Source organism: Vipera berus (genome assembly GCF_964194415.1).
Source record: "Vipera berus genome assembly, chromosome: 4".
NCBI lineage: Eukaryota > Metazoa > Chordata > Lepidosauria > Squamata > Viperidae > Vipera > Vipera berus.
The window spans coordinates 50,793,635-50,808,332 of NC_138206.1; the positions used below are offsets into that span (position 1 = coordinate 50,793,635).

The window sequence follows — 14,698 nt, forward strand, 5'->3', positions numbered from 1 at the left end:
AGGAAGGAAGGAAGGGGTATATTTATGTGTATACGTTCTCACCCATAGACCCCACCTACAGAAACAGAGACACATTTGAAAGAATCCCTTGTCTGTCAGCAATTTTATTAAAACTTCTTCACCAAAGTAGCAACACAACAGTTGTAGAACTGCTTCAGAGGCAAAAGGCTAAATCAATACAAGAACAGCTAGCCAGAAGCTGGACAGAAGGAAATGTTGTCCTAGCAACTGCATACTTTTATTACTCATTCTGTTGTCTATATCCTTCCAAGATATTGCTAAACCCACACTGCTACCAGTAGCGGTTGCCTATTAATCACATAGAGTTTTAACCTGGGAGGTTGGGGGGCGGGCTTTCATGCTGAGAAGTAAATTTTGTGTCTCTGGCCTGGATTTTTGCTAAGGCTTATAAATATCTCTAACATCTGGATAAAGGAAGAGAGTGACACTAAAGAGCTAGAGACTGAAAATGTATAGTAGAGTCGAAAAAGATACAGGAATTCTAAATTCTTCACTCTTCTCTACAAACCTGATGCACAAAGAACTGGAAAATAAAGATCCTGCAGAACAGAAGTTATTTTATAAACTACCTCAAAGGAATTTAGAGAAATGCAAAGTAATTGGCAAACTGTAATTCAAAAGCTTCTTCTCCCATTCAGGACTATGGCAATATATACAGAGCTACATCAGATTTCAACAGAAATACACTGAAGTAATATTTATCAGTCTGTGTAACTATTTGGACAGGTAGACAGTCTTCTGTGCATCCATATGCAAACTACCTCAGAAAGCCCTCAAACTGATTGAATTGAGTCTTCAGAAAGCCTTCATCACTAATACTTGAAAGAGCAATCTGGAAAGGCATTCTCAGGAGTGAAGCGTTCCTCTGAATAGTTTAAAGAGCTGTAATATTTAATATGTCATTAACATATAAATGTGCTATTTGATTTGAGTAGCTATCCACAGCCATCAAAATGGCATTTTTTTCTTTTAAAAAAATCTGTATTTTTTACACTGCAGAGTGTACTTATGTAGTGTTTTGCAACTAGAACAGACATCTAGAATAATTTAGAAATAATTTAGAAACACACACACACACACACACACACACACACACACACACACACACACACATATATATATATATATATATATATATATATATATATATATATATATATATATATATATATATATATATATATATATATATATATTCTTCTATTACTTAAACAGGACAATAAAAATTATTCTTCTCTCAGCCCACTTTTTACCTCATAGGCTTGAGAAATAAATTTATCAGTGTACTATGCGCTGCTGATGTTATCTAGTTTGGTGATGAAACATCTACAAGAAAACAACCAAGCTCAGAGAGCACCAAGGACCTCACAGTTCAACACTAAGCTACAATATTACCTTCTAAATAAAGTTAATTTATAAAATATTGTGCCGAGTAATTAAGGTGATTTTCATGTTTCACCTTAATTTTTATATTTCACCTTTGTTTCATGCTTTTCAATCAGTATTCTTGCCTTCTTCTTATATCTTACCAAAAGATAGGTTATTTGAAAACTCCAATCTTAATTTTCTAGGTTTTGATCTTTCTGTTTCAATATGGTGCACTGTTACATAATTGCATAATAAAGCATCTGCAAACAAACTACCAACTCAGAGAGCACTAAGAACTCCAAAGTACCATATTTATTCCTACCTGGAAATTATTTCCTATGTAGGATTGAAATAAGATAGTTTTGGTTCAAGCACTAATCCACACTACCACAATATTTCACAATATTCCATCTATTACAGATACCTATGCAATTATTTTTGTCGATGTCAGGTTATTCTTTATCTGTTCCATTGGAATAGCAAGAGAAAAATATCTACATTAATATTTTTGATCATACTGCACATCAGTATATTTATGCAATAAAGAATCAAGAACAAAAACAAAAAAGGGAGGGAATGTTTTGTTTATGATTTATGGAAAGGAATGGCACAATATAGCCCCAAATACCTGTATGTATTTGCATACCCTTTTATTTATTTATTTTTATTTAATTAGATTTATATACCGCCCCTCTCCAAAAGGACTCGGGGCGGTGTACAGGGCAATTAAAACACAATATACAGCACATAATATACAAAAATTAAAATAAATCAAACCAAATAGCCCAAGCAATAAAACACGTTCTAAAATTTAAAATTTGGAATTTAAAATCTAAAACCCCAATCCCTCAGTCCAGGCCGGCAAGTTCAAATAACCAAGTCTTTAGGTCGCGGCGAAAAGAGCAAAGGTCGGGAGCCATCCGGAGCTCAACAGGAAGCTGGTTCCAAAGGGCAGGCGCGCCCACAGAGAATGCTCTCCCCCTGGGGGCCGCCAGTCGACATTCCCTGACCGAAGGCACCCTGAGGAGGCCCTCTCTATGGGAGCGCACAGGACGATGGGAAGTTAACGCCGGCAAAAGGTACTCCTGTAAATAATCTGGACCCATGCCATTTAGGGCTTTATAGGTCATCACCAGCACCTTGAATCTCACCCGGAAGACAACTGGAAGCCAATGCAGCTCGCGGAGCAGAGGTGTTACATGGGAGTATGGGAGACCCCCATCACAACTCGCGCGGCCGTATTCTGCACCAGTTGGAGCCTCCGAGTGGTATTCAAGGGCAGCCCCATGTAGAGAGCATTGCAGTAGTCTATCCGAGAGGTCATGAGCGCATGAGTGACTGTGCATAGGGCATTTTGGTCTAAATAGGGCCGCAACTGGCGCACCAGACGAACCTGGGCAAAAGCCCCCCTGGTCACTTATCCTTAAGGATAATATGAAACAATGATTGTTAAATGATAAGAAATTTAATATAGATAGATATTAAATATGATTTAAAATTATGAAATAGAAATTGCTAATGATGATTTACGATGAAACGCAGATAGGGGGGACTTGAGGAAGTCACCTGAAAATGATTAGAAAGATTAGGAATAACGGAAGTTAAGTATTCTTTTTGTATTTTTGTTGATTGTATTGTTTATGTTATGTCTTGTTTTTTATATGTATTTTTTTGTTTAAATATATGTTTTCATAAAAGCAATAAAAAAACCATAAAAAGCCCCCCTGGTCACAGCTCCTATATGATCTTCTAAACAGAGCTGTGAGTCAAGGAGGGCACCCAAGTTGCGAGCCCTATCAACGGGGGGTAACACCTCACCCCCTATAGTTAAAGATGGAATAGAGTGGACAACCCGAGATGCCGGTATGCACAGCCACTCGGTCTTGTCGGGATTTAGACGAAGCCTGTTCCTCCCCATCCAGACCCTCACCGCCTCCAGGCAACGGGACATCACAGCGAGGGCATCACTGGGTTGATTTGGGGTGGAAATAAAAAGCTGGGTATCATCAGCGTACTGATGATACCCCACCCCAAAACCACGAATGATCTCACCCAGCGGCTTCATATAGATGTTGAACAGAAGGGGTGAGAGGACCGACCCCAGGGACTCCACAAACAAGAGGCCTCGAGGCCGACCTCTGCCCCCCTGTCAACACCGACTGCAAACGACCCAGGAGGTAGGAGGAGAACCACTGTAAAACAGTGCCACCCACTCCCAACCCCCTGAGGCGCCACAGTAGGATACCATGGTCGATGGTATCAAAAGGTGCTGAGAGATCTAATAGGACTAGGACAGAGGAGCAACCCCTGTCCCGAGCAACCCCTGTTATTGTGTAAAAACAGAAACTTTCTATAATACGGTATGTGGTAGATTAAATTACAAGTTATTTTCATGATTAGAGCCAAAAATCTATATTGTTCAGGAAGCAAAATCTTTATTGTCCAGTGACATCAGAAAAAAGAAACAGGCCATCTATGTATTTTCCAATGGACACCCACTTTATCAAAAAAGTGTCTGGCCACTCAACTCTCTACAGCACGGCTAACACAAGCTATGAAAAAGATAACAATGCCATACATCAAAAATATCTCAGAGCATGTATGTATCCAAATCAACCACCTAAGTGTTGGAGATGTGGTAGTGAAGAGGCAACTTATTATCATATATGGTGGACATGTAAAAATGTTAAAGCCTTTTGGATAAAAATATGGTGGATTTTTCAGAAAGTTTTTAAGAAAAAAATAAGATTTACTCCGCAGCTATTCTTATTGGGGATTATTTCGAATTGTACTGTTATAGAAACTAAATTAATGTTACACCTAGAATACTGTATTTCAGAAACTGAAATCGTAACATTAACTTAATAGAACTGTATTTATTTAATTAGTTTTTTTAATTCCACCTTCTTCTTCCTATTTTCCCCATAACAACAACCCTGTGAGGTGAGTTGGACTGGCCCAAAGTGACCTTATGACTAAGGCAAACTGGCTCTCTTGCAAGTCCATGAAATGAAGAGGCTGTAATGATTTCAGAATGTTACTATGTGCACATATATCATAAAACAGTGCAAATTTTAAGCTCCCAATTAGACACATAAATTTTAAGATTATAAATATACAACAGATGTATTAATGCAAGCTGAAATATGAATCAAAATTGTAAAAAATGACTACAGCTGAATGTAGCCAATAGCACTTAGATACATGTTTAACGTTTCAGTATAATTAAATGCCTCCAACTTCTGAACATTTTCCGTTAATAAAAGCAACAGAATACAGCAGGGTTATTTTGCCGGTGGATTTCCATATATTTCTTGGTCATATTTGCTTCACTGGGATTATTGACAATATGTAATCATGTAAATTCATCCGGTTATTGTTGAACTTCCGTTCTAAAAGAATCTTCCCCTATTTTGCTTTCTCCAGAGAATAGGATCATATATCCCATCCAGTCTGCAGTGTGACTTTTTATTTCGGGATTATAATCTACTAAATTTAGATTATTGGCAGAGGATGTTCTCAGAAATCCCCAAAGATGTCATATAGTCTGATTAGAAATGCATAGAAGAGAGAAGATTAACTAACCTCTATCAACAATACATTACCAGTGGATAAAAAGTATAAATCAAGGACTCTTCAACAAGCCTCGCATTTTCACTTTCCCAGCCTACTGCTTATTCCAGCCTGACCGTGAGGCAGAAATTGGATATCTTCTCTTCTATCTTAAATTAGGTAAAGGTAAAGGTTCCCCCGCACATGCGTGCTAGTTGTTTCCGACTCTAGGGGCCGGTGCTCATCTCTGTTTCAAAGCCAAAGACCAAGCGCTTGTCCGAGGACGTCTCCATGGTCATGTGGCCGGCATGACTAGACGCCAAGGGCGCACGGAACACTGTTACCTTCCCACCGTAGTGGTCTCTATTTTTCTACTTCCATTTTTACGTGCTTTTGAACTGCTAGGTTGGCAGAAGCTGGGACGAGTAACAGGCGCTCACTCTGTTACGCGGCACTTGGGATTCGACCCGCCAAACTGTCGATCTTCTGATCGACAGGCTCAGCGTCCTAACCCACTAAGCCACTGCGTCCCTTACTATCTTAAATTAAGCCGTTAATAACTAAATTCTAGCTAACAAAGCAAGTTACACTAATGAACATAGAAACCAATACTTCTGAACTCTTCCTCATGGCTTTTACTAGCAGCTAACACAGCTTTGAACAGTAGGATTAACATCAAACATAGCTCGCTCTGTAACAGTAATTAACACAATACTACCAAGTAATTTGTTGAGTTTATGGTGCTTTAAACAGTTCCCATTAGTCATACAGTGCTCTCCTGTGTACAATGTTAATTATAACCATCGGTAATAAAATGCACAGAAGTTATAGAAGTGGTCTGAACACATACAAATATACTATTCAATATTTTGTTTTTCAGCATTAATTTTCAACATTTCGCTTTTAGTTGTAATCAGTTCTAATGGGCCAATGTTTGTATTATGTTAATACCTTGCTTATATTATGGAAATACATTGATCATACAATGAATAAAATGAAAGGATGTGCTTTGTTTTCAATTTGACTGGAAAGCAATACCCTGGAATACACAGGTGTGCAACACAGCATGTGCCTATAACTCCTTCACCATCTGGCTGTATAAAGTTGATACTAATGAGGTCTGGGACTCTTAATGTGGTTTCTCCCTTTAAATCTCCAGGTCATATGCACAACCCAATTTTATTATTATTTTTTAATTATGTTTGTCCATGACATTGTGTCAGCTATTTTAGGAATGGGCAGAAGTATACAAACCTACTACACAGGTTTAGTTCCTATTATATGGCTCAAAATTTCAAATGAAACATTGGGAAGACCCTCGATTAAAATTATATAAATTGTTTTTGGTAAAGGAGGAGGAAACACAGCGTACTGTATAAATTTATCTTTTCAATTAATATTTTATTATTAGTTTATTTAAATACTCATACTTTTTGTTTTTTTCTTAAATTGCTTTGTTCCTCCTCTGTGCGTATTTAGAATTAATAATAACACTAATGATCCATTTTTCCCCATGGTTATAAATGAAGTATTAGAATGCAACAATGTATGTATAATTATTTATGAATGTATAATATATGTATAATGTAACATGTATGTATAATGCATAATATAATTATGTATGTATACTTTATGTATAATATATGTATATATTGATCTTCATGTATGTATTGTATACATAATGTGTACATATTCATACATTAGATAATCTGTATACAAAATGCAGTATATTTTTATAAATATATTATCAATATATACACACTTCAACTTTTTATTATTCAGACCTCCTCCAGAGATTTTTGAAGAAAGAGTTTCTACCACTACAATTGAGGTTATGTTTACAAACAGTTCTAAATATCTCCAGCCTGACCCCACTCAATCTACTCTGGTCATGTATAGTACATGTATAATGTATATAATTATAACGTATGTATATTTACATATAATTTATGGATAATATTATATGTATGTATTGACCTTCATGTATGCATTGTATCACTGAACTTCCTGAGAATAAAAATGATTTAGGTAGTGAGGCTGTGCGTACGTCCACTTTCTACGACTCTCAGAATTGCTTCTGATCCTAATTGCTGAAACTGATAGGAGTTTCTTCCATCTCTAAGTATGGAGCTATCAGACTTCACACTGGGCTTAACTGCAAATCTTGGCTCTCCAGACACATAATCCCGGTTTAGAAACTGGCTTGTTTGTAAGTTCTCCAGCAATAATGAGGCCACAAACCATGGAGTACTTGCCACTGTGCTGCCCAGAAGTCAAAACCTGATAGAGGCTGATATTCAAAATTTAATCTCTGGACTTTTCTGAGTTAAAAAATGTTTGGCCGTTCTCCTAATGGCCATGGAAAATGCTTGTTCTATATTAATATAATGGTCCCCTTTAACTGGATCCTACTGCTCCTTATTAATTCCTCGTGGGAATACCTGACAAGTGTATTGTAAGATCTAAAACAATTGAAAGAAAATCCTGAAAATCCCTCACTTTCCAAACATATAAAGTGACCTCTGACACCTACCTACACCTGCCCACAGATGTTGTATGACTCCCAACCCCAAAAGCTGTCTTCCTCTGCTTTTTCTACTCTGATAGTAAAGAGAAGCTTGCTTTTAAATATTTAACCAGAAATTGCATTATACTTCTATTGTTTACCAAATTCCCATTATTTGCAACTGTGTGGCTATTAATAATACTGGAATGTCTATTCAATTTGGGAACCCAGGGATTAATTTTAGAGCCATTTTACACTATAACACACTCACTGTCATGTGACCCTGCTTACCAGAAAGAAAAAAAGTAGTCTGTTCCAACATTTCTAACTCTATCCAATAAAGCTGTAACTTATATTAGAATAGTTTATCCATATTAGAAAGTTAAGTTAATCTCTCAACAGACAATATAGTGTCATGTAAAGTTAGGGATTTTTCTGCTGATAATAAAGAGCAGACTTTTTTTTCTCCTGAAGTTAAACTCAGCTTTGTTGTTCTAGCTTTTATAGCTTCTGACAAACAGGAAATATGAAGGCTTGTACTAATCTGCAGTATAAATTTTGTTTGGCAGAATCAACTTGCTAAATTAATAATAAAGTAGGGTTTAACATATCATTCTAGGTGCCATAGGCCCCCGGAATAATCAGATATCGGTTGAAAGGTCTAACTTACTTCTAAGTCACCAAATTGGAGACTGCTCTGCAAAATAACCATACTGATGCTTTCTAAATTTATCCATTTTCACTATTTGACATATCATTTTGCTTTAAAATGGAACACACAACATTTTTTTAGATTTCCAGTATACTTGGCCTCTTGAGTGTCTTCTCCACACACACACACACCCACACCCAAAAAAGGAGAAAAGAGATCAGAAGGAATGAAACAAAAATGAATCACAGATTGATCTGCAACAAAAGATAACACTGTATTTCTTTTTCCAGCCAATACTGCATCAATTAAAGACAGTTTATCTCTGACGAGTTCTAAGCAGGCCTTTAAACTATGCCACATCTCCGGCATCATCTGTATTTATAAGATGATTTGGGCATGGAAAGGGAAAGGATTAAGCTATGTGAATTTTGAAGTCAATAGTAACATACTCAACTCCCATTCTGCCTATTGGGCAAGGCTGGAAACATCTTGCTGTTTTCCAGCTTTACTTTTAAGAAGCATTCATCAAATACTTTGACTGCTTCATATAATCAAGAGTCTGGATGTATGTTATGACAAAAGCCATGTTAAAACAATGATCTGAATATCAGAATTATTCTTAAGGGGAATCATTTTAACATTCTAATAAGCCAAACAGCTATTTATATTCCATTTCATATGACAAAATACCTGCTCTTGTTTGAAAGTGGCTGTTTCAATGCCATAACCAAGCATCACAGATACATATGTGACAATAATTCACTTTTTCTTTTATCTTTTCTATCAAACTTAAGTTTTGCAGAAAGCCAATCAACTGTTCGCACAGAGAAACCGAGGACATGCTGCATCTATTATAATAATGAGAAATGTTTTCTCCCTGTCCCTTAGTGATTCAGGACATAATGTGGAAACGAGATTAAAGAAGAAAGAAATCTTTAGAAGAGACACGAATACCATTAGCGTCAAATCTTATTCTGAGACAAGATTTCAGAATATTTCACTTTAAAAGCTGGAGGAAGACTTGGTATCCAATACTAAAAATGTTTTTAAAAGTGCATGTTAAAAAAGAAACTTACTTGCTGGCAATACTGTAAAATCCCTTCTTTTGTCGCGATGCAGCTCTTAGTTCCAGAAGGATCAGATTCCCATTTTCCATTTTGAACATTCATATGCATATTCAATTTGTCACAAAACATGGCTACTTGAGGCTCTGCCAACAGACCAGCATTTCCATCAGTAGGCACCTGGAAGCAGATACAGATAATATTATTATTATTTTTTTTCAATCACAATCTTAAGAACACAATTGGTAGGGTATAAAATTCACATTATTAAGGGATTTCAAGCAAGAGCAAATTTCAGATTGTTTGTTAATTGTGGAGTGTATTTGCTGTGAAGCATATTATCCACCTTCCGAGTTACATTGTAAAGATAATTTCCTAGTATAATTTACACAGCAGAGGAAGCTAGATTATTAGACTTGAGAAAAAGAAGCTGTGGGTTCACACCAAACAGCACTTCCACATAACTGAAACATTCAGTGTTCTTTGTTTAAAACGCAAAGAAAAAATATTATTCCCTTTGTATATAGGGAGTTAAAATATAACCTCATAACCTCCAGACTATTACTATTTGCCTGCTCTAGTTGATAAGGGCACACAAGCATATTGTTTATCTAGTTGATAAGGGTACACCAACAGTAGTATCCTTATAGTTTGTTTATTGTTTGATTAAGCATGTAGTGTGGAAAAAACCACCAGGCTGTAATTGGTTTTGTAATTGCATCTTTAAAATATTTCAAATGGTATGTTTACTGGCAGAAGGGCAGGAAAAACATAAATTTCATTAATACTTGACTGGAATCAAACTGCAGTATACATATGAAAAGCAAACTTTTATAGCCTACTTTCCTTATAATTTCTTTCAATGTGCCTTTCATTATTATTTTACACTGTGAATCAAAAATGTGTTTTGTTTTCAAAAATCAAAATACAAAAAGCACTTCTACTTCACATCAAGTCCATTTTTTGTATTTTTGTTTACATATCATTTATCAATTATCCAAATTAATATCACATTTTAAAATGTTATTTTTTTAATTCTGGTTCCACATCAATTTGCTTAATCAGAATTGATCCATGACACTTAGACCTTTATCAAATTCTTTAATCTTCTTAAAAGATTGATTACTCCCAAGATGTCCAGTATATAATACCTTCAAGCATTTAAAAGGAAGCATTTTGTTGTTTTTGTTTTTATTTTTACACTGTATCTTATCCTGTCAGGAAACCTTCAGGAGTCCTGGGAATATTATAAAAGTTCATCCATTTATAACTTAGTAAAAGAAAACATGTTTATATAAACAGAATCAAATTGGCTCTCCAAACATGAACACTATGTTCCGATGTTATAGAATTTGTGGGAAAGGGCATTCTAGCAACTAATGAAGGGTAGAAAAGTCTTTCTCTGCTAACAACCTTGTTTTAAAATTGTTACATTAAGTCAGGAAATGCAAACAATCTTTCTGCCTTTTTGGATATTGTACAGAAAATAAAACAAAAAGTATGTTTAAGCATCTCTAAATTCTTTCCTAAAGAACCATATTTATTTACACAGGGATAAATAGCTGGGGCTAAGCTGTTCTACAGTTGGGAGTCCCATCGCTGAGAAAGAATGACCTATGCATATGCTAAACACATGCCATATGAAAACAATGAAATGGGACATCAAAAAAGGGAAGTGTTTAATGTACATAAACATCTTTCTTTGATTAACTACTACACCATCCCAAAAGACTGCAGTGTGCATGGAGGGCCTATATTAAATTGCTCTGTCATAAAAAAGTAATTATTGATTGGAAACAATTTCTATAATATGTAAATTTATTCTACACTGTATCTAATTATACACGTGTGTGCATATTATTAACAATAAAACTGTCAGTGCACAAATATGTCTGCATGCCCCAAATAGTTAGTACACATACATCTGCAATTTTATTTGTTAAGATTTCTTTCTCTAAAACTGAACCCAGAGGCGAGGTTAACTCCGTCCCTGTTATGTCTTGGAAAGTCTATGCAATCCTTGTATTGTATTTAGATTAGAATTCTCCCACAATCTTATTTGAATTATCTTGTTAATACCTATTTTTTAAAGTATTTTAATACTTGCGATATTGTTTTAATTGTTGATTGTAAGCTGCCCACATTTAGTTTGATAGGCAGCTATAGAAATATGATATAATATAGATAGATAAAACAAAGAATAATCAGACTACTTTAATATTATCCCTATGCTATCTCAAATTCCTAATATTTTAAAAGCAGCTACAAAATACCCCTTAGAGCAGGCATGTCAAACATGCGACGTCATGCGATGTCGCATGACGTATTGCGACTTTTTCCCCCTTGCTGGCAATGGGGTGGGCACAGTTTTAGTATGATGCATCTGGCCCGTGGGCCAGCAGTTTGACATGCCTACCTTGATATATTTTAGATATTTTGGTCTCCATTGCCCTTACTACATCACTGGTAGCTCTACTGACTGAAGCTCATTCAGATTGTAGCTTGAAACATTCAGAAGACACTCGCCCCCACCCCCGCAACAAGTCATGCTTTGTCTTGTATCCATTAATACAGCAATACATTGAAAATAATAGATTTGTATGATTAGTTCTTGTCAGTCCTCCAGATAAACCAAACAGGAAGTATGACTAGGTGAGCTAATTCTACTTTATTGAACGGCTACATTAACAGAACATTGAAAGACTGAAAGTATAAATCTCCAACTATCTCTTTTATCAGTGTAAATATTTAGGGGCAGGCCCTTTCTAAGCTTTTTTCTCTGACAGTTAAGCAAGTTCAGGCTCCTCCCCCTTTTGTCTGATTGTTGCCTAAGCAGAATCTCCTCCCCTCCTTCCTCAAGGCCTTTCCCACATACTATTAATTTGGATCTATGTCAAAAATGCACAGAACAGATATTAAAACATCACTTTGATTTTAAAAATGAAAAACCTGACATAACTTTTTATCTCATATACACAGTTAATGAGTGATAATTAATTACGTATTAGTGGAAGGCACTAATATACCTGATATCACTGTTTTCTTATACATACATCATATCAAAGATTAAATTCCAGTAAACACCAAATATACAAGGACACATGTGATTAAATACAACTAATTCAGGATATCTACTTATGTGGTTTGACAGAGAAATCAAATAAGAGAATGACTGCCAAACTATTATTAAAAATATAATAAGAAAAAATGCTTATATCTACAATCCATTCAGAATAAGAGAATAGCAAGTTCAGCATATAAACTAGAGAGTGATATATGGCCATGAGAAAACATTTCTATTAATTTACAGAGTTAGGCCTTCTTTAAAGAGAGCAGCTAATGTGGTTTTCTGCATGACATAGAAATGCTGATAGTGAAATGCGGTTTCATGCTGTGATTACATTAAAACTCCCATGTTACAGTGTCATTGGTTATCACTAATTGTAAATACAGAAAACTAACTGGAATATAAGAGTCACAAAAGGAAATATTTGCACATTAATCAGTATTATGTTTTACACCTTTTCTGCACAACTTAAAATATCCAACAATTCCATCTAGGTAATACATGACAGCCAACATTTAACTTAACACAACTGATAACTAATGTGGAATACTAACTATACTGAATACTTAAATTAGGACATTCCAGCCAGTTCTTAGTGCTATGAAAGAGCCATTGTATGTTCAAGACTTGTTTTAATAATTTATCAAAAGAAAAAAAATTATCAAAAAGAAAAATAATACTGCCGTTATAACAAGTAACCATTTAGCTGTCAAATCAATGATTATTTGATTATTAACATCCAAATTGAGAAGTATGTACCCTTATAATTGTTATACTTCCATCTAAAATGTGTAATTTTGTGATGTTTACTTGAAAGTAATTGCCAATGAGTTTAATAGCCTCATTCCTACCTGCTTCGGTTTTCAGCATAAATAAGTTACATACCAATTTCCCCAAGCAGTATATTAACTATAAAGTACATTAAAAATAAGCAAAATGATAAAGGTTGACTTTCTCCCAATATTATTACCAGAGAACAAGATATATAAATTGGAGAACAATGAATACAATGAATGTATTCATATCTGTTCCAGCTGAAGAACTGTGTATCGTGTAAGAATTTCTTATCCTTATCCCCTTGAGCAAGATTGCTAAAGATAGCAATTCCATTACAGAACAGATTATTTAAAAGAATGGTTATGAAGATTTAAAAACTGGTTTGTATTCCACCTGCAAACAATCTGTAAGGCTGCTTTAAAACAGATCAGTTGTGTACTTCTTAACATAACAGTATTAGAGTAGCAAAAGTAAATAATAACACTTGCTTCCTATGCAGCAACAACAGAATCAAGAGAAAGTCAAAATCTTGTCTTCCAGATAACTTGTTAAAAGGAGTTCAAACAGATTTTTCACAAGAAGACAAATGAAGATACCAAAACAATATGTAAATAAATGATGTAGGGCAGGGCTTTTCAACCTTTTCACCCATTGTACCACTTTTAGAATACGGCAACATCCGAGTACCACCAGTCGCCTAGCAAGGTGTCAAAAATTTGATGACCAAAAAGAGAGAAAAAGGTGAGGAAGTACAGGTAGTCCTCGACTTACAACAGTTCACTTAGTGACTGTTCAAAGTTACAATGGCACTGAGCAAAGTGCCCCCCCGAGCCACAGCCGAGCAAGACACCCGCCTGCCCGTCCGGTGGCACTCTTCTTCCTGTCCGAGGTTTTCAATATTGTGAGCATTTCTGTTGAGGATTGGCAGCGGGGGTGGGGTGGGGAGGTGTCTGGTTTTTATTCCCCCCGTCTGCTGGGTGGTTGCAGCAGGTTTTGGTCACTTCACATGACCCTGGGACACCGTGACCATCACAAATATGAATCAGTTGCCAAGCATCTGAATGTAAATCACAAGACCCTGGAGATGCTGCAACATTCTAGCTCAGGGATCTTCAAACTTGGCCCTTTTATGACTTGTGGACTTCAACTCCCAGAATTCCTCAGCCAGGCACATTGGCTGAGGAATTCTGGGAGTTGAAGTCCACAAGTCATAAAAGGGCCAAGTTTGAAGACCCCTGTTCTAGCTGATTGGTGCTTCTGGGCTCAGCAGAAGCGCCAAGATCAGCACCGAGCTCCAACTGGAGCCTGGTGCTGATTGTGGCACTTCCACTGAGCCCTGACAGCCCCAAAGAAGCGCTGATTCTGGCCCTTTCACTGAGCCCTGACAGCCCTGCAGCTCCAGCCATCTCTCGCTCAGGTTTGTGCAGTGCTGCCACCGGTTCAGCTCATTCGCCTCCCCCACTAACTTTTCTAGAATGGTCACATACCACCTGCCAGGTGCCAATGTACCACAGGTGGTACCCATACCACTGGTTGAAAAGCCCTGATGTAGGATGCAAATGAAGATGATTTTTGCAACCCTGAAAGCAGCATTCCAAGAACCAAACCAAGAGACTTTGATGTACATACAGAATAAAAACAATTATTGCAAGCCACAATGGTTGGTTTCACACAAGTTTTTAATCCAAGAC

The 14,698-nt window shown here is 36.2% G+C and overlaps 1 protein-coding gene across 2 annotated transcripts in view; it reads right to left on the minus strand.

Moving 5' to 3' along the window:
• The window catches only part of APP (amyloid beta precursor protein), a 114,437-nt gene that overhangs the window by 74,090 nt on the left and 25,649 nt on the right, over nt 1–14,698 (minus strand). For both annotated transcript variants that reach the window (XM_081327414.1, XM_081327413.1), the window contains exon 2: nt 9,176–9,343. In XM_081327414.1, the coding sequence (XP_081183540.1) occupies nt 9,176–9,343 (168 nt within the window). The remainder of the gene's footprint in view (nt 1–9,175; nt 9,344–14,698) is intronic.